This window comes from Anas platyrhynchos, chromosome 3 (genome assembly GCF_047663525.1).
Source record: "Anas platyrhynchos isolate ZD024472 breed Pekin duck chromosome 3, IASCAAS_PekinDuck_T2T, whole genome shotgun sequence".
In the NCBI taxonomy this organism is placed as follows: Eukaryota; Metazoa; Chordata; class Aves; order Anseriformes; family Anatidae; genus Anas; species Anas platyrhynchos.
In genome coordinates, this window is record NC_092589.1 from 27,608,836 (window position 1) to 27,630,637 (window position 21,802).

Sequence of the window (21,802 nt, forward strand, 5' to 3'; positions counted from 1 at the left end):
CAAAACACTGGGACCTTGCCACATTTATTTGCTTAGTTTTATCCCTTGGTAGTTTTTTACTGTGTCATCTTTGTCCTCTTCTCTTCTTTCCTGTTTTCATAGGTCAGCTGTAGCTTTGCCTATGTGACATGTAGGAACTATACATGTATTTCTGCTAGATCAAACAGAAATGATCAAAAAAAATAATCAAGAAATCTTCTATTGGCCTGTAGAGGAAAATCATAGGAATGAATCAGGAATTTTTCACCACTGATATTTTTCAGCATTTAGAAACTTTGTTTTCCTTCTGTTTAGATATTTTTCCTTGTCTTCTATACTTTTTTTTTTTAATCTTATTTTAGTGGTAGATGATGACAGATCAAAGCTGGCAAAGAGCTTGAAAACTCTCTTCATGCACAACATTGAAAGTTCCCTCTCTTGTTTTTTTTTACTTTGTGTATGTAAATTTGGATATGTATATCAAAACAACAATGTAGTGATTATGCAAATCCATGAATTGATTGTCTGACAATCAGCAATGCCTACTGAGTATTTAAATTCATCTATTTTACATTTCAAAAAATTCTTCTGTACTGTATATACTTCTGAGACATCTACAGCTGATCAAAATGCAATGAAATACATGACTGTGAAGATGAGAGGGGAAAGAAGTAGCTACATGCCCTAATTGCCACTTGGTGGTCTTTAGCTGAAAAATGTAAGTTGTGGGATTTAAAGACACTTCAGGTATTTCAGGACAAATGAGATAGTAATAATGCATGGAAGACAAAGTGAGGTAAGAATTATGTAAAATGGACGTAGAATACAAAGGGGAATGCAGAAAAATAGCCATTCATCTATAAAGTTGGGTTATCACACTCACAATGTTAGTATAGAGTAGCAACGGGTGAGATACCTCCTACCACACTTGTTAATTCCATAGGTTCAAATGACAGCTTGTGTCGCATACTACTGCAAATTAGCATGTATCTCAAGTCCTGGGGCTAGCAGCTGCCTTGTTCTGTAAAAGTTGCCCCTGGATTCAGGCAACTTTAAAGTAGCAGAGTGAATCCATTTCCTGCTGGCACCTCCTTTGGCATTTGATGTTAAATTGAGGAAATTCTTTCTGCTCCCTCCCTTTCTGTTCTCCCCAGGAGAACACCAGTGGGCCCACAGGCAGCCACAGCTGCTCCATTTCTTGAGGGGGGCTGGAGGTGACTTTCAAGTGGGAGAGCAGCTGGTGCCTTCCCTGTCCCGCTGCTCATTTGGTGTGAGGTGACTGGAAAGGCAGCCTGCAGTTCCCCTCTCTCATCCTCCCACCTCCTCCCCTTCTAGTGCTGGACCTTCTTTATAGTCTTACCATGTTCTTCTGAATCTCTCACCCTACTTTGCAGATTGTTTTAACTTTATCACAACACCCAAGTCCTCTGGCAGTATATTTTCTGGTGTTGAAGCGGTATCACTGCTAGTATTACAGACAATGTAGGAGCACTGAATTGGCTTTGGAAGAGGCTTGCCTGTATATGTGAAGTATATGGCACTTTGTGTTGTACGTAGACTCAAGCAGTCTTGAAATGAATTGAAAACCCAGAGGTGAAAAACCTCGTTCTGTATTAATGATGCATAAACATGCACAGGCATCAAAGCTGTAGGACATGTACAACCTCTTGGTCATGTTTTTGAACTGCTTGGCGGGAAGCCATGTTGCTTAGTCTCAGGAAGTGCTGTGTCTTGAGCTGTTCTTCATATCTAGCCCATGTTGGCACCAAGTGTGGAACTCTCAAAAGGGAAAAGGGACTTTTGAATGTTGATTTATTTAAAAAAAAAAAAAAAAGAAAGAAAAAAATAAAAAAGTAACCTGTTGTAGATTTCCAAGTCATTTAAAAATTCCTACATCTCCTTGATAAATTCTCAATTCCAACTTAAAACTGCTAATATCCTGTAGTTTCTTACAATTTAGTATAAAAGCATTTTTTCCCCAATCCTTTCATATTTGGGAGCAGCAAGGCTGATATTATTCAAACTTTAAATATATAGTTTCCCTCAGGCAATGTCAACAAAAGTCAGTCCAGAAGGTAAATTTTTGAGACAGTTAACAACTAGCTGGAGAATAGCCTTTTAGCATGGAAGAGCTAAACAGACCTTAATCTCAGTAATCTTCAGTTCTACTGCCTGGGTAGCAGAAGCATCAATTTGTTGAAAAATGAACCCAAGTAAACTCTGTGTAAATAATGAATTATTGTAAATAACAAGTTATTGTAGAAATGTAATGTATTTATTAGATACAATGTATTGTTTATACAAATATATGGTTAGAATGTGTTTTCTGTTTTCTCTTAAAAATACTGTTATGTATTTTTTCACCTTAGAAATTGTTGATGGCAATGTGAAAATGACACTGGGTATGATCTGGACTATCATCCTTCGCTTTGCTATTCAGGATATTTCAGTGGAAGGTAAGAGTAATTCAACTATGTTAAGTAATTAAGAAATTTGTTTAAAGACATTTTTATGTAGATTGTATACAAGTGAGATGAATGTATTAAGAAGTAATTTTTTCACAGAAAGCAATACTGCAAGTTCACTACCTTGTGCCAAAATCCATTTCTGGAGGGAAAATCTAATTCCTGACAGAGACCTCAAGCCAGCTTTATAAACGGAGAAGTTCTAGGCATGTCCTTCAGTTATAGAGATAGAAACATGACTGTGCTCCTGAGTATCAGTAGCCTGAAACTATGATGTACCCTGTATGGTTGTCCTATTTCCAACATACTTTTCTAGTCTTTCCGTTTCTATCCTTCTTCCTAAATATTATCTGTTTACATGCCTCTTCTTTCTATCACTTCTCTTTTCTCACTGCTTCAGATTTTTTTTCCTTAATTTTCGCTTGGATACTGGCTTCAAAAAGTGCATTGCAGTTACAATACTCTTTAAATCTAGTCTAGGCTGAGAAAAGTCTAGAATTCTAGGAACTAATCTCAATTTGCAACAACAATAGAGCCAAATCAAGATTTTCATGCTGTCCTGCCCATAATCTGTGAAACATTAACTGTGGACCTAGTGGTTTGGTCTTTTTGATCTTTTCAGTCCTTTACTTAGGCACTCGGATGCCTACAGGGTGCAAATAATGAAGGCATTTCTTCAGCATTTATACCTCCCAATAAGCAAATGGACTGAGACCACAAGTGTATTCCATGTAAGCACCAACAAAATCTTTTATGTTTAGTTCTGTTTCATTTGTATTCAGTATTATTCCCCAAGTATACATTCTGTTGTCCCACTAATGTAATTTCTTAAACTTCTAATGTCCCGGATAAAAATGTGCAGAATGGAACTACATCTGAGTTGTTCCAGTTGAGCTGATGTCTGTGTCCTAATGGAGCCCCATTACTTCACTTTCATGGCTATCTTTTAGGATTAAATGTTAGCTTATGCTAACCAGTTTCAGATGGCTGACCACATTTAAGATGACAAGAAAAGAATTACTTGAGCACTTTTAACATTTTTCGTTTTAACTCCCTGGTGTCTTACAGAGACCTCTGCCAAGGAAGGCCTGCTGCTGTGGTGTCAAAGAAAAACTGCTCCTTACAGAAATGTGAACATTCAGAACTTCCATCTTAGGTAAACTTCCATTATTTCACAGGGTAGAAGCTTTCTAAAGTATGTTAGATCAAAATTTTTCCCACAGTTGTGTAGGTAGATTTGACAGCAGAATTTCCCTCTTCACTGCTAACCTAGGCTTTTTTCAAATTCTTATGATCTGTCTTCAGAGTCTTACTTGGGTTAGTCTTCTGCATTATTTACCATTGTTTACGTAGTTGCTACTTAAAAGAAAAAAATTGCTACTCCACACAGAATTAATATATAATACTATTAGAGGTCCTTGGTATATGGGGATATCTAAGCATAGGGACTTGGCAAAAAATTGCTTTCAGTTGAGAGGCACTGTAGTTATAGACTGTTCTTGGCAAAATACCAATGTGTTAAGCTTGCAGATATCTCACTATGATGAATCAGTCTTTATTATTTTGTAACATAATTATAAATAAAGGGCCAAAAATATACTCCGTACACCACAGTAGCACTTTAAACATGCTCATTTTCAGAATCAGGATCATTACCTAAGCTGGAAAATTTAGTGAAGCTCTTGCCCTGTGGTTCTGTGCCTTTAGTAAGACCTATAAAGGATGCTCTAGGCCATATGCAGGCTGCCCGCTTTTGGCATTTCTCCCAGCTAGTTCCTATAGCTCTGTGGGTGATCAATCTCATTAAACTACATGACTTGCCATTTGCACTGTTCAGCCATGGGATTTTGCCTTCCCTGAAGCCCTTGTAGTACTTACAGGAGCTCTGTATTGCAATGTTTTGATGTTCTGAATTCATTCTTTATGTGAAACACCTAAAGCACATATAGTGGTAGAGAAGATGCAGTTCACACATACAGATAAAAAGAACTGTTTGACTTACAGTCTCTTGCCTTTAAGTGACCTGAAGTTTGTAATGTGTTACTTTCCTTAAATATAGCATATATATAGTGTAGCTGGTGTATTTCAGGACAGGTTTATATGGACACAGGGAATAGTATAAATCTCAGTGTCAGAATTTTAATGTTTATCAATACATATGCTGGTTCTGATACATGGTATGGAAAAAAACATCTTGAACAGAAATACTTTGATTGATGTTAGGGTTTATTGGCTTTTATAGATCTACTTTAAAATGGGCTGTCCAGACCATTTTAGTCTACACCTTATGGAAAATGCTTCTTGCTATTTTGGTGTTCATTTTGATTCAGTTTTACATTCTGAATGAATATTACACAATATATATAAATTCTGCTCAGTTACATTTTTTATTGGAGATGGTTCTGTTATTTGAATGATTTACCCAGACATCTCAATGACAGGGATTCTAACAGTCTAACACCCTTATTATCATACAATTACTGCACAGGATATGACCTCAAACCCAGTGATCTGTTTTCATAAAGTATCTTTAAGAATAATTGATTCTGGCTGAAAGGAACCTATCATAATCTTTTCAAATAGATGACATTCACAGATCCATTTGTTTCCTGTTCTTGCCTTGAAAGGTAGAAGACAAGAAGTCACACTCAAGTGTCAGAGCTCAGGTCTGACCTGTCGTATGTATGAAGTGTTCTAAGTAAACTAAGCTGATTTGTGACTTCATACTTCTATGAGCATGATGTAGTTGTGTCATTAGAATTGTCTGAAATAACAAAGAAAAAGTCAATTACTTAAGTAAATTCAAGTATTGCAGGCTTATTCTTTTATTTTTTTTCACAAACATGGAATGATAGGAAATCATGCACTTTCTTGAATGTATGATTCAAGCTATCCTGGAGCATTGCACAAATTAAGCAATTCAAATCAGGGTCTGTTGTACATAATGTACATTGCCTAGAAAGTATTATGGAATCTTTAAACATGTATGTACCTTAGAATAAGTTACATACTACAGGAGAAAGAGTATAGTAACAAAAGCTTAGAGGGATGAAAGTTGACAGAACATAATTGTCAGGATTTAACAGGAGGGTTCCTGCTTGATTTTAAGCCTTGAGCAAGAACCAAACTATAAAATGCCATGACTTTATTAACGACTTCTTTTCCATTCTATTTTTTGTTGTAAAGCTGGAAAGATGGCCTTGGATTATGTGCACTTATCCACAGACACCGACCTGATCTTATTGACTACTCCAAGCTAAATAAGGTCATCAGTCTGGATGGTACAGCATGCTGTCCTGCAGTGATTTGGTCCACTTGTGGTTTGCTTAGCATGTTTTCTATAAGACAAGCTGAGGAGTGCATACTAATTCTAACAGGCTTTCTGTGCTCCCTCCAAAAAATGTTATGTGGAGGAAAGGATCCTGTGACTGCCCTGTGTCCTTTCCTTCCTACTATAATGACTTAAGCATTTAATTGCAAATAACCCATTCCTCAGCAGCCAGGCAGTTGATGAAGTCTTTTATGCTGCACAATATGGATGTAAAATCAGATGCAATGGAATTCTCCATTCACAAACAATACATAGACATAAAACGGTCCATCCTGTTTTATGTCTGGTGTAAAGGACTACATAGACCGCAGAACAGTAAACAATGACAAGATTATTAATCCTAATATTTTTTAGAACAAAGACTGTCCTTGGTAATTAGGAGTATGTAATTATTAGGCTTACATAGAAAATATTTACCAATTCTTACTTTGGTATTTCATTATATTTCTACCTATACTTGCAGTCAAGTGCCAATCAAATTGATGTCGTAACTTCCTTAGGTGGCACCACATGGGGATTACAAAACCATTTTTGTACCTGGTAAAATGTATGTGTTCTAAAAGATACCCGCTGCTTGGATTTCAGGGAAAGTAATGCGGAACATGAACAATCTTAGAATTTCTGGCTACCGTTAACTGTTACTGAAGAATAAAACCTGGAAGGAAAGTGGAATGTTTCATCTCTCTCTCAACACATGCATACCGTGCATTTTTTATTCCTCTGGAATGAATGTATCTTGAGGTCTCTCATAAACCCCAGTGAAACTTAATCAAGTAACCATGGTTTTAATTTGTTGAGTGACAACTTTTCATTGATGAGAGAGATTGGTAAATCATGGACAGTATTTTCCATTCCATTCCCCTCCATTACAAATTGATTTTACTAGTGGAATCGGTTGTTATCAAAAAGCCTGTGGTAAAGAAAAAGATGACAGAATGAAATGAGAAGATTTGAAACCTTTGCTTTGTATATATGTTAAATTTATACTGGAGACCCCCAAGTTGTGATGAAAACTAAATAAACTTATTCCTAAACCAACTAATTTAGGCTGTTGTTAAGACATCTGCAGATATGAACAAAAGGACAAAATACGAACTGTCAACACCAGGTTATTCTCTATATACAGCCTTTCCTATGGATGAACAGATTGACAGAATAACTAACATACCTGTCTGTGTGCTCAAGTATGGCCCAAACAGAAGTTAGTCTAATTGAGTTTGCACTTTGAAAAGTGGCACACTAATAAAAAATATATATACATGTATATATACTCACACACACACACACGCAAAAAAAAAACCTTCATGGTATAACCAGTCTATACATGAGCACTAAGAGAAGGGAATAGCACGTAAGCAGATATGCTTCAGCATTACTATTTCCCTCTTAGAGGTTTCCAAAATAGAACAGGTCAGGTTTCAAATTGAGGCTGAGCTGTGGCACGTAAAGCACATGTAGAAAAGTCTTAAAATAGATCATGCTTTTCTGACCTGTCTGTGTTTGATTGACTATTCATTTTGGTTACATTAACAGCTGTCTTGGTGTCTTGTTTCTTGATTTCTTATCTCATGCATGGTGTCTTTTCTTTTTCTCACCAATGTGCTCTGTGTGAATTTGTAGCTGGAAAGATGGCCTTGCTTTCAGCGCCCTTATTCATAGACACAGGCCTGATCTTCTTGACTATGACAAGTTAGATGAGGTATTTCTCTAGCTGTAGCAGACATTTTTAGTTACTGTGGCTTGTAGTTTTGTTTAAAAGGACGGGTGATGGGGATCTCCAGAAGATGTTGTAAATAATGCCTATTTAAATACTGATTTAAATAAAATCGTTTACCAGTGGAGCACTGTTACTTATGGACTTAGTACCAAGCAAACAAATAGGAAGTCCACATCACTCATTTGTAAGCAAAGTGATTTAACCAAGTCACTAGATCTTGCTTAGATTTAGTATATTTTTCTCCCATTTAATTTAAGTAGGAGGTTTTGTGTACACATTTAGTAAATGTTATATTACACATGGTGTAATGGTAGCAAAAATAAATTAATGGATTTTAGGTATTGTCCACGTTTTAAGTTCCTCTTACTGTCAACAATGCACAAAACTGCTAAATGATGATAAAGTGAGAACTTAAGTTTAGAGACTTTGTATTCTATTTTAACCAAATTGTAAGGGTATTAATACTTATGATACCTTACCTATATATGCATGTGGAGAACAGTCTTCTGTGAAACTTAAGTACTTGCTCTCATTCCGTAGTGAGTAATCTTACTAAGTTCATTTCAAAGTAACAAAAGAAGCATGTCTGAGACAATGAGCATGTCGGAGCATGTCTTTGCATTCAAACAGAAGCCCTGGAAGTTCCCTGGAGAAAACCTGGTAACTTTTTTCAGTCCCCTCTTGCTTCTCCAACTTTTCTCTTCTACCCTGTTTTCGTGGGCAGTCTCTGTATGCATTGGCTTTGTTCGTGATGGCTACCATCATTTAGCAGTTTGTGAATACTTGAAAATAAGAAGCATTAATGGCACAAACAGCCATTTCCCATAGGGCGTTTTCATTGCAAGCTGATATTAGAAGGCTGATTTAAGAGCAGCCCTAATCTGACATGCTCTTCCATTGTCAGCAACAGCTGTCTATGGCATATGAAATGAAATATGCGCTGTTTGTCTGAATTTTGTATACTGCTGCCTTTTTTTTTTCCTTCAAAAAAACAAAATCCAAAATCTCAAAACAAGAGGAAACTCTTAATTTTCACCAGCTCTAAATTTCACCAAACAGAAGTCTTACATATTTGGCTCTCCAAGTCAAAAGTGGGAGGTTTTGAGCCTTCTGGTTAACTGTGCCTGTGCTTTCCTCTCCTCATGCATTCACCCAACAAACAGAGAACTTGTTAGCTCAGTGAATTCATATCACTGTAATATAAGGTTTACTAAGTATAAAAGTGTGCAGGACTAACTTTGTAATGAATGGTCTATAGCCTACTGAATCAGTGGCCTTGACTGTATGTATTACTGCAGTACTTCATTCAGAATTAGCCTTTTATGAGTGTACACTGCATATTTTATCTATGTTCCCTCCCCCCCCCCCGAATGTGTTTGCAGCAGAGTCCTAGTGGCTTATTGTTTTTATTTGAAAGTAGAGCACTAGGTATACCGAAAGTTCACATACCCCACTGCTATTTGAAGAACAGTAGATGTGACTCCAGTTTATAGTTGGGAAAATCAGAGTAAGTTTAATGTACCTACTGTAGTAGTCTTGCTTCAAAGAAAAAAATACATTTTTGACTAGTAATATTTTCTTCTTTAATTCAGGATGACCCCATAGGAAATATCAACCTTGCCATGGAAATCGCTGAAAAACATTTGGATATCCCAAAGATGTTGGATGCAGAAGGTGAGAGTCATATTATACTGAAGTTTGTATCACTCATCATCAGGAGACAGTAAAAATTCTGTTGTTTTGTGTCTAGCAAATTTTCAGCATTCCTTCCACATGAATTGTCATGGAGTAACTTCTTTCCACTTTGTTTTTAAACAATTTTTCCTTCTTGTTTCCCATGTATTGGATAATTCTGCTCTATCTTCATTCCTTATTCTTTGTTACTGTTCGTATTTGCTATCACTTTGGACCCTAACCTTAGCACATGGCCCCAGTATGACAACTGAAGTTCAAATAGATGATCGAAAGATAATCTTTGCCTATAAGAAGTTAAAAATTAAGTTTAATAAAGTAAAATACATCTGTTAGCAGCTTAAAGCATGTTCACTTTTTTAAATGTTAAAATGAGAGGGCCACAAAGAAATAGAAGTACAATTCAAAATACACTACTAATAACATGCCGTTTATGAAAGAGCTAGGTTGAGGGAAGCATTCTGTTTGTTTAATTATAAACCTTTTGCAGGGATCCATTTTAACAAATGATTTCGTGTTTGGTTTTTCCAATAATCTTCAGAGTCTGTTCACAAATCAGAAGGAAATATTTCTTCAAGATAACCAACCTTTTGTACAATAGGCAGAACTGATGCCAAAATACTGGAATTTACATACCCTAGTTCAAGGTATTCTTCTCCACATATACAGACTCACGTCTGGTGGCACATCAGTAGAGCAATGGCTATCCAAAGCATGCAAACTCATCTTGTCCACTTCCCTTGAAGTCTTTGGTAGGAAGGTTAGACCAATACAGGATGATTTTGAAAATCCAAGTTGTATCCTCTTAATTGAATGTTTTTCTTGGTTTCACCTTCATGTTTCAAAACTAACTGTTTCAATTTTTTGAATTGCAATTACCCTTTCAAGCACCATTTAATTATCTTACTATGAAACATTGTGCAAGGAATAAACAGAGATGCTTTCTCCTCACTATTGAACATATATCGTTCTTCTTTCACTCATTTTTCTCTTCATATACCATGTAAGAAACCTCCCCCCTGCCTTAAGATTTCATGCATATTCTAGCCCTCATCTTTCTATTCTTGTCTTAGCAGGAGAGGGGGAATGAAATCTTGCTTCTTCTAACACACTCTGTATATTTGCCATCACTTTTTTTTTTTTTTCTTGTGTTTTCAGTGGAAATGCCAAGTTTTGTTCAGAACTATGTCATGGAGATTCAAAATCAGTAAATATATTGGTCCTGAAGTTAGAAAATCTCACTTTTAATATTAAAAGTCATCATCTAATTCCCAGGTCTTTTCACACCAATATCTTCCCACTCCCATGTTGGCAGGCATCTTTGTAGCTTGCACTAGCGTTATTCATCACTCAACCATGACTGCTATGAAAACAACTTTTTCTGCTTTTGTCTGTCAAGTATTCAGAAAGATCTGTTTACAATACACTTGCACTTCAATCATACCCTCTCTATACTTTTAATCTTTCCTGCTGTAGTAGGGTCAAAGTTATCAGTCAACCAAGTCAAACTGTTCTGTGATTTCTACTATTAACAAAATGGACTGGCTCAGGGATTGCAGAACTGTTACTGTCCAAACTATTCTTAGCACAAAATGTATTTCTGGACTACAGGAGTTCTACAGTTTTCCAGTATTCGTCAGTACTCTGACAATCAAAAGGACTTTCTGCTAATATAAGCAGTATATACTCTTACTTTGTGATTGTCAGTGGCTGTGTTTAACTCGGATTGATTGTAGTGATTTAGATGAAGTTGTTCTGGACTAACAGTAAAACTGAACCCAGTAGATCTGCCAGCCGCACCATCAGCTCTGGAAGTTTCTATCAACCAGAACATGGTAATACCTTTCTGTACAGTCTCCATCTTAAGATGTTTTACCATTTTGGGAGACTATTATCTTCTCCATTTTTGATACCTAAAGCTTATGTATCTTTGCACTGATACCAGTAAACTGATGCAAACTGAATGGTGGTATATTTATTTTTAATCCTTGCAGCACTGAGGTGACATCATCAGCATAAACTGATGGAAGTACCTTATGAGAATTGCTGAGCAGTAAACCCTCTTCTCTCTACACAGATGTAGTAAACACAACCAGACCTGATGAAAGAACCATTATGACTTATGTTTCCTGTTACTACCATGCATTTGCTGGTGCTCAGAAGGTGAGGTTGTAGATGGATCAGATCTCATCCTTCACCTTCTGTGTTGTTGTTTCTTTCAGCAGTTTTTCCTCTTCTGATCTTTTCCTCACTAGTTACTAGAACAGCATCTTAGAGCTGAGCTCATTTCCTGTTGCCTGATTTTCTCTTCGAGGCACTGTCTCTGTAGAGCCAGTAGTAGTAGTCTTTCCACTTGTTTTGTAGACGCAAAACTTCCTGTCTCATCTTTTTGTGTGTTTATTAATAATATCCAGTAGGTTTTTGACAACTGGTTACTGATCTTGGTAGGACATGATTGAATGTCCTTTGATTGAACTTTTTTGTATTGATTAGAAGTACCTTTAAAATGCAAGATGAAATCTAGCTCACAGTGAAAAAGCAGTTTTAATAGCAGAATACCATCTTTTTCTCCCTGCTGGATATTATTCCTGTTACAGTTGTCAAAATTGTCAAAACAGATGCTCAGAAAATGAATCCTTCTCTTATGCTTTCAGGATTGTTTTTTTTAAATGTTAAATGCTTAATGGTAAGTACAATCAGTGACATACAACATTTCTACTGTGCAAAGCAGTAAAATACACAGACATCTCAGAAGAGCTCTGAAATCACGTTCTAATGAAAAGAAGTAATAGTAGAAAAAGCAAGGCAGATCATAGAAATGGACATACTTTAGGCATTAGTAATATAAAGATTATTGATATATAATGTTAAAATTTAAAATTGATACATGTGCAACTTCCAGAGAATCTCCTCAGATCAAAATCTAGCCTGCCATTCTTGTGTGTTAATCAAAAAAAAAAAAAAAAGCGCCTTTCCTGTGTGCTAATCAAAAAAAATGAATTCTAAATCATCAGAGATTTGCATGCTAGTTCTTATACAGGTAGTCTGTTTAAAACTAAAGTAATTCTCTTCATGACAGTGCAAGATCAGACTTATTAGAAAAAATTCACATCTTTGTAAGAGCTTATGTGGAATTTCTAGTGTATGGATTTTTTTTTTCTGTCAACACCCATCAATCTAACACTATTTATTTCAGCTTTATATAGTTCCTAGAGTACAGAGACAAGAAAACATGGACAAAAAAACAATCGCAGTGACAACTATGTTGTGCTTTTATTTATTTATCCTGTTTTCTACTCCTCGTATCTCTTTTTTTTTTTTTTTTATTTTCATTTCTCCCCGACCTTGTAGATATTGTGAACACTCCCAAACCCGATGAGAGAGCTATCATGACATATGTGTCCTGCTTCTACCATGCTTTTGCTGGAGCAGAGCAGGTATTAATCAACTGTCCCTTCAGGTTGCTGTGTTTTTGATTGTTTCACATTTCTGCTAGTTTATATTACAAAACAAGCAAACACTAATTTAGTACTTTGCTGTTTTAATTAACAATTGCAAGTATTACTTGAGTACTAATACTTGTTTTTAATCAACACTTGAACCTATTTTAGTTAAATGTTGTAGCAAGTTGAACTTGTTTATTGTAATAGGACTTAATGATTCTAATGTTGGGTGTCTATTTGGTGATTGTAAAGACTATTTCAGAAAAATTGTATTTGAAGATATTGTGAAAAAGAATTGTTTGTTGCTACAACAACACCTTATGCTTTTGCTGCATAAAAGAGCAATGACTTCTGGAGATTGAGGTGATTCTAGACACTACTAATGCTGACTGGCAATTTAGGGCTGAATTTTCAAAGTTGCTTAAAGATGTAGAGAGGCACAGAAGTCGTCCAAAGTAGTATTTGCACCTGGCTCCCATAGAAACCAGCAGAATTATTTGTGGATCAAAGTATTAGTATAAGAGGCAAGAACATCAGCAGGAGATCTGTCACACAGGATGGTATTCTCATAAACAAGGCACTTTCTACTGCTTTGCTTCTTACATTTCAAGCCTCTAAATGGACAGAACCCAACTTTTGTGGGGAAGAAAAAACGTCTTAAAGTAGTTGATTTTTCCTTCATCCTCAGAATTCAATTTTCCTTCCCACCTAGTAGGCCCCATACAGCTTATCACAACACAGCTATGCTGTTGTGCACTCTTCCTTCTGGGTGTGCAAGTTTTGCTATTAATGCAAAAGAGGGAGTTCCAAATACTATCTGTAACATGAATTTTTAGTTGACTGGGTGTGTTTCAGACTCACATTTGTAGGGACATATAAATCTATCATGTCAAACTATTAATATCAATTTTAAACATGCAGAGCTACAGTGCCTTCACAAATAAGTTTGGCGGGATCCAAGAAAAGATTTGCTATGAGTGGTTAAGCTGTATATATTTTCAAGAATATGTGTGCATGTGATGTGCAGATACAGATGGTTTAGGACCATACTCCTGAATCACAGGAGTATCTTTACAGTGTGGCTAACAAACCTAATACCTTTTGAGCGTGATTAAAAGAATTAACCTAATAAGATAACTTTAAGAATGGGCTAAATTGCTTTTGAAAATAAAAGATTTATTAGAAAACTATAATGGCATTGTGAAATTACCCCTTGTAAGGTTTAATTGTTTGACAAAGTGACTTCTGTGCCAATCTATGCCTCACTGAGGCCATTGGAATCTGTGAGAACAGGAGGGTAAAGGTGTATCTGAGTAACCTAGGAGCACAAATCAACAACTATAAAACAACGTGACTTTTATTTGCAGCAGACACATTCTCTTTCTTTCTCCAAACTTGTACCTTTCTCAGAATGTTTATGAGTACATCCTGTTTATTTGCTCTGTTTTATAGGCTGAGACTGCAGCAAACCGGATCTGTAAGGTGCTTGCCGTGAATCAAGAAAATGAGAGGTTGATGGAAGAGTATGAGAGACTAGCAAGTGAGGTAAAGACTGCTTTGTCTGTAACTTGGCGATAATTTTATTCATGAAATACTGAAAGCTGAAAGGGTCAGGTCACTCCTTTGCCACAGACTTACTGTATAACCTCTAGCAAGTCATTCACTCTTGTTACTGTGCCCAGAAGGGGGTGTTCTGAGGACTTTTCATCAGACTGCCTTAGAACTAGACTTGCTGTCTCTGTAATCTCCAAGGGTAGCTCATTCTTGACCACATATAGAAAACACAGGATCCTCTTATTCTGAACAAGCCTGCTGAATGTGTGCTGAAAGCTGCGTTTGGACAGGGTGTCTCAGGGTATTCACAAAGTACCCGTGAACACAGGTAGCAGATTAATAAACAAAGGGGCACACTGCTTGCATTGTTCCTGACTATTACCAGAAATTTGTTGTTTTTTCAAAACATAGGTGAAATGGCTTTGCTTCACAAAGTATACTGCAGACTTTTTGAATCAGGTCTTCCTTATCTTTTCTTGGTATATGGCGAATTTGTTGAGTCAAAAATGCAGATATCTAATGTGCACGTGAGAGCCTCTTTGTCTTTACAAATGCACAACCTGCAAAACATACTGAGATCGTAGACACAAAGACAGTAGTGCTAGATGGGTACTAACGGAATTCTGTGTAAAGATTTTTATATGACCTGAGTTGCTGGACTGGCATCTATCCTAATCTCCATTCTCAACTGTGACTACTTGAGACATCAAGACCAATTAATACCTTTTTGAAAGTGGCCAGGGATGTTGCCTAACATGGGTCCTAATTAGCTAGAGTCATCTTACATGCATGTTCATATTTGTGAAAATCAGGGCTTTCCAGGAATATTTATAATATCTGAGAAAATTTAGGTTTGGAGTTTGTTTTGTTTTTAAGAAGTTATCTCACAATATTGTTCAGTTTTGAAAACCTTGTGACTTGCCATTAAGGCACTGATACCAACTGAACCCAATAATAATAAGATGGAGCAAACACAATTGAGATTTGTGCGTTCAATTTTATCTTGTTTTGGTTGCTCTTCCATTACCTTTATTTCAATTGTTTGTGTTGGTTTGAAAGCTTTTAGAATGGATTCGCCGGACAATTCCTTGGCTGGAAAACAGGACTCCAGAAAAAACAATGCAGGCAATGCAGAAGAAATTAGAAGATTTCCGGGACTACCGCCGCAAACACAAACCTCCCAAAGTCCAAGAGAAATGTCAACTGGAGATCAACTTCAACACCCTGCAGACAAAATTGAGAATCAGCAATCGACCAGCTTTCATGCCATCAGAGGGAAAAATGGTTTCAGTAAGTAAAAAAGGCATTAATATTCCATTCTCCTTTTTATCAATATTCTCACAAAAATTTCAATATGAAGGTTGAATTGCTATTTTAAGTCATCCTCAGCAACTTCAGTTTATTCCACTTTCTCAATATCAAACCACTCTTTAACACATTCCCTTTCATTCTGAAATCATCCTTTCCCTTAAGTATGCTCCTCCTCACTCTTTGAAGACTTATGCTGGTAGCAAATTGTCTTGAGACAAGGAGCAATACAGAGCTTTCTGTGAGAATATTTGTTTACTTAAACAAAACACACTCTGGTTTCACAGATATTTTTCGTATGAGACTTACAGAAACAGCTATTGCCTAATAAACATTTCAGATTTTTTATACTTTTTAAAATTCAATTTTATATTTTTCTAATGCCTGTGAAGACAAGAATAGTCTGACTGTGGGTCAGAATTTTTCCTGTGGAATACAGCAAACCTGTTCATGTACTGTGTTCTAACACTGTGTTTTGGTTGGTCAGATTCAATAAACAGATGTTGCATGACCTGCAAAGATTGACTGCCATTGTCCACACCCCTTACTCAGAAAATAAGGGGCCTGTCACTTCAGTTTCCTACTCATGCCTTTGGGTTTCTAAGAAAGCTCAAAGAACTTTGTGCACCACAGAAAATGAAACGAATTTGTATTCCAAATAAAATATGTATCAAATCCTCATGATACTAATTGTTATCAAAATAAATGTGCTTTGCTCTCAGAAGCTGACAATAACAAAACAGATTATGTACCTCATAAAAGGACAAGTACTTTGTAAAATGGAAGGTAAAAGCAATGTGTCACAAAGACAAATAGTTATACTTGAAAGCCATTTGTATAGAGGGTCCTTCCATGGACCTACTTGACCAGGATGCTTTGTGAGGAGCAGTTGTTTGGAAAACTTGATTTCCAGAGCTGCCTGACAACTAATATTTTCTATGATTCCGTGATTTGGCAAAATCTGGACATAGAAACTTCTCTTTTTGGAGCAAAATTGTGAGCGAATCAGAAATCTGGAAATTTGCTTAGAAATATAATAGTTTCATTCTATCCCTCCCATGTATTCTCTGTACAGGATATTGCCGGCGCTTGGCAGAGACTTGAACAAGCTGAGAAAGGCTATGAAGAGTGGCTGCTGAATGAAATACGAAGACTGGAAAGACTTGAACACTTGGCTGAGAAATTTAGACAGAAGGCTTCCACTCATGAACAATGGGCATATGGTGAGCAGATACGGTTTTTAACATTTTTGATATTTTAATGTTCAAGGTTGAACTGTCAATGCTGAATATTTGCCAGCTAAAAACTGGCATAGGTTTTTGTGTTTTAAGTTTTTTATAAGTTTTAGTTTAGAAAACTAAAATAATAACAGACAAAATTTCAGGTTGTGTTACATTCAGTCATGGTCCTAACTTGTAGGCATGTTGCTAATGAAATGTGAATATAAAAATCATGTTATTTTCCACCAAGGTAAACAGTCAAACTTAACAAAAATATCCAGAGTTGAATCAAGGCCGGAACTGTTAATGCATTCCTTTGTATTTGTGCACCAGTGATTCAGACAGGATTGCAGTGAGGACAGAAATTCAGTTTTCCAGTTTAAACTCAAAAATAAATTGTTATCTATGGCTTGTTAAATGTGAAATTAATAAGAGTTATTATGAGTTGGTCATCATTTGACCATCATGATGGTTTTGAATAGCCCACATGAACTACATGATAATGGACTCATTTTTGCTTTGTTCCATACCCCAGATTACACCCTGTTTATAGTTCTGTTTTTTAACGGTAGCCTAATGTTACGTGTAGTTGTAACAGCTACAGTACCATCTATTTTATAACACCCGTGTAAAGCTCTGTGAAACCCATTACACGTAGATATACTCTACCATCCTGTTGTTTGCCCTGACAACAGTTTTCCTGCTTCTGCCATGCTTCTGACTTCTTCCAGCCGGAATCTTTTCACACACACTGTGAAAGTAAAACAGAGTCCATCCAATAACACAGTTGCTGGAAGCATACACAACAGTGTCTGCTACCAAGCAGATACTAGAAAGGAAACTATAGTGCTTGTCAGCCCTGAGAGCCTATTTTCTGATCATCTACTCATGGTGACATGTTATGGTTGTTATACAGGGAAAACTTCACATAAGCTGGTATGTAGCATGTGAAACAGCCGCTCCTTCTGGCTCTAGAATCTGCAGAGCTGTGTAATTTTGTGTGGTGAGCTACAATTGTAGAGGCTGTATAGATTCAGTTGTCCAATCCAGGAGCTACTGGAGACCAGTATTTCAGTTTTTCTAGCTTTTTGTAACTAGGCTGGCATTTTCCATTTAAAATTCAATAATTGATTCGAAAGACAGCCACGCATCTTAATTTTGGTTGGAAAGTGCTGAAACAAATAATGCATTGAAAGCAGAACACAAAAAAGAGTAACATTTCATTGGTAAGAGTGAAGCTGAACATAGCAGTGTGATTTTTGGTTTCATAGGTCAGTAACGTGCTTTAAAAGACTTATCAGAACTGTTTAGAGCCCTTTTTTTTTTTTTTTTTTTTTTTTTGCTAATATACCATTTTATGACAGTTTCTTGAGTAATGTAATACTAACTATTTTAGATAAGTATAATCATCCTGTGCAAGAATCAAGGAATTACTGAGAGATCTTTAAAAATATTAATTCCTAATTAACACCATTCTGCTGAAGAGTTGCCACTTATTTCTGTTGGGCTGGGATTTCATCTTATACATGTAATTTTGATGATCCTCAGTGAAAAAAGTTGACTAAATTTGCAACTGTTCTAACCAATAAATTCTTTCAAAAAAAACAAAACAAAGAAACACTAATATTTTAATTTTCTCTTTCAGGCAAAGAGCAGATCTTACTTCAGAAGGATTATGAATCTGCTTCTCTGACAGAAGTCCGTGCCATGTTAAGGAAACATGAAGCTTTTGAGAGTGATTTGGCTGCTCACCAGGACAGGGTGGAACAGATCGCTGCCATTGCCCAGGAGCTGAAGTATGTTCCATTTAAAGGCTTGCAGCTGCTGACATTTAACTTTGCGATAAACTCTTTCCAATGAATTTGATAGTGTCATAGGTACCAACGTAAGAATTCCAGAGATAGCTTCATAAGTATATTATCTGTGCCGGTCCCTGAGACCTTTCCCTCATCTCTCCCGTACCCCCAGCCAAATATAGATATTCAACTGACTAAAGTATTTGAAAACAGTCATTTTGAAATTGACTTAACAGTAATTTTTTAGCATTAGCTCTGCTGATGAGTCCATTGTGTGTTGATGGGAATGCTGGAGGTGTCTATTTTGCAGTTCATATGGTTTGCTGAGAGGTACTGGTTGAGTTTTTTAGCTTAGAAAATAATTTCGTTTTACCTAAATTACCAATCGGGCATCTTCATGTTGAGATCTGATATTTTCCCATAGGTATATCTGTCCTTTAAAAAGGCTTCACATCCCTAAATTATCTTTTATATAGCAGTAGTAGTGGGTCATACACTGAATTTTCTGAAGATTCGTTATTCTAGTATACTCCAGCATCATACAAGCAACCAAGCACACAACCTCTTCTGTACAAGTGCAGTTTTCACCCACAGTTCCAGCAGCTTAGCTACAGGACTAATACTTGCACACTCAGCATACTGTGTCCCAAGAAAACATAAAACTGAGAACAACACATTTAATTATTGTTGACATCAGCTAGGTAGGCAAGGGGCCTGCCTGACAGACACCCTTATGGCAACAGAAGTCTTGAATGTTGGTGTAGTTACTCTGGCTAGACTCCATCTTTACTGGTAGAGTTTGCTTTTCTTTGCGGGAAGGCTGTTAATGCACCTAAGTGAAGCAGTTTTGTCAGCAAAGATCTGCCCATACTGACAGTACTGTAATGTTATATACAGATGTCCCTGTTCTGGTAAAGTCATTTTGGTGTATACACCAACATGTGTACATTCGATTTTTATGATCTTACGCAGTTAATTGCAGTAGTTTTGTACTGTAAAACAGTGGCACTACTCCTATCTCAGCGTTTGGAACATAATTAAATTCATTGCTCACCCACAGTATAAAAATGCAAAGCCAACGGGAACACATGTGCGTTAGCTGTTGAAAGAGGAGCCAGCATCAAAATTCCCAGATTCCTGCTCTTGGCTTCAAGCCTCCAAGTTTCAGTTTCTCGACTTCTTGAACAGGCAAAACATCTACTACTCAAAAAGCAAGTGTTAAAAGCATGTCCTCTTTTTATTTTGTAAAGGACCGTAACTAATAAACAGCTCCGCATTCATTAACAATTAAAAAATTGAAGTGCTATCTAAAAATGTAGTTCATACCTGGTAGCAGCAGCACTTTCACTAAATGCATAATTAAAATGGATTTAGAGGAAAAAAAAGTTATTTTTCAAGATTGTTTAAGGGAGGAAAAATAAGTACAGGGGATAGAGGAAATGCTGTCTTTTAGTATGAAAGAAGTCTGAAAAACGCAGAAGATGCTGATTTCACTGAGTATGTCAGTTTATGAAACACCTTCTGACACACCCTGATCTCTGTTGTAGTTATTTGTTCTTTCTATACTACAGAATTTAATGTCCTTCTGCACTGGAGAAATGCCTAATCATTGTTAATTCAGCATCAACTTTGCAAGTGTTAAGAAACCTTGGGAATGTAGTATACATAGCACAGCATCTGCTTACTAGCATTTTGAACCCTGTGTCCTTTACCTCTGTTGAGGCCAGTGAACACTGTATCCTGTCTATTTTAGGGTTGTCTCCTCTCAGTTGTTTCAGTAATTTGCTGTGTGAAGTTAAACAAGATATTTGTGGCCTGGACGGCAAAGGTGCTGAAAACCCATTGCTTTTAGAGATGCTCTACTTGGACTTCTCCTGTTATCTGTACAATGGGGCTATCAGTGCCTGTTTTTTCACTGAGACTCAATAGCTCAGTAAGTCTTAGTGCCCCTGGAGAGCAGTGCATGAAAGGTTACAAATGTCACATTTTATTATTAGCTGCAAGCAAATGGGAAGCTTCTATTTAAGTGTTGATTTTAAGTATTTATCCGTAGTTCTTCAGACAGCCATTGAAATGAAGGAGCAAAACACTTTTTTCTTTCTCCAGTCATATTTTTTCATTGAAAGATTAAGCAGTGTTTGAATGCTAAGAAAGATTCATTGGCACATGATCCAAAGCTTATTGAAGTCAATGTGGGTATCTTTTTTTTTTGTTGTTGTTCACTGGATCCACTGATGAGGAATCCTCATCATCCGTGCCTAAATTCCAAGTCAGGACACCTCCATGTTTTGTTTTAGACATCTCATGGCTGTCTAACATCGCTATTTCCAAGTAGAACAATTGCTGTGTGACCTTGAACTGTACCAGTTACAGTTTCCTGTCCGGTATTTCCTGCGGCAGCAACAAAGTCCACCATGAGCTAAAGTTGCTAAAAGATTGTTGATTGGTGTGATAAAGCATTTGTGCCTATACAAGCAGGAGATTGCAGCCAGGAAGCTGCTGCAGGACTGTTGTATTCTAGACGGTATAGACATGGAAATCCCTGGCAGTGAAGCATGACATGAGTTGGTTGGCACTCAATATGAAACTGGAAAAAGAGTCAGGGATTTCTAAAATGGGATTTCCCATTTATGACATAACGAATGCTAAACAGAACTGGAATAAGCTAAAATACGAAGTGCTGAATTCACTTATGGTCCTGTGTGCTTGTTTCAACATTTTCAATCATCAAGATAAAATTTTTGGAATGCAGTTTCTTGCATATCCAGGACTTCTAGTATAGCAACTTATTTTCAGCCAAGAGGACCACTGTCTGGAGTGCATACTGATTTGGAGTATCTTTTTGCTTCTGGAAACCTGGGCTCAAATTGTGCTTACGTACATGATTAACATGAGCCTGGTTCTAAAGCAGTGCTAAAGCGTGTTGCTCAGCAGGTTATTTTTGTGACACTATCACTATTCCTGAAGTGAGCTCATACATAAATGCTTCTCTGGATCAGGACAAAATCTGACTAAATTTTGAATTCATTAAATATAAGACTGAATTAGTTGTAAGATAAATAAGAACAGCTTCAGGATTTTTAAATTCCAAACACTGTAGATTTCAAATTACTGAACAAATAGAAATGACCGTTTTCAGTAGTTCTGTAACACGTGCAGCAGTGCTTTGTTTATGCTTGATAAGCAAAACTTCTTTTTACAGAATATGAAATCCAGTCTCTTCATACCTTCGGTGTTGAAAGAGACACAAAAATTAACATGACAAGAAATGGAAGCCTGTGTCATATTTCCATGTAA

At 36.6% G+C, this 21,802-nt stretch overlaps 1 protein-coding gene across 1 annotated transcript in view; it reads left to right on the top strand.

Annotated features, from left to right (window-relative positions):
- Positions 1-21,802, top strand: part of ACTN2 (actinin alpha 2) — a 67,214-nt gene that overhangs the window by 27,533 nt on the left and 17,879 nt on the right. The window contains exons 4-12 of the mRNA XM_005023594.6: positions 2,349-2,435; positions 3,513-3,600; positions 5,631-5,709; positions 9,085-9,166; positions 12,536-12,621; positions 14,080-14,172; positions 15,241-15,471; positions 16,565-16,712; positions 18,355-18,505. Coding sequence (XP_005023651.1) covers positions 2,349-2,435; positions 3,513-3,600; positions 5,631-5,709; positions 9,085-9,166; positions 12,536-12,621; positions 14,080-14,172; positions 15,241-15,471; positions 16,565-16,712; positions 18,355-18,505 — 1,045 coding nt within the window. The remainder of the gene's footprint in view (positions 1-2,348; positions 2,436-3,512; positions 3,601-5,630; positions 5,710-9,084; positions 9,167-12,535; positions 12,622-14,079; positions 14,173-15,240; positions 15,472-16,564; positions 16,713-18,354; positions 18,506-21,802) is intronic.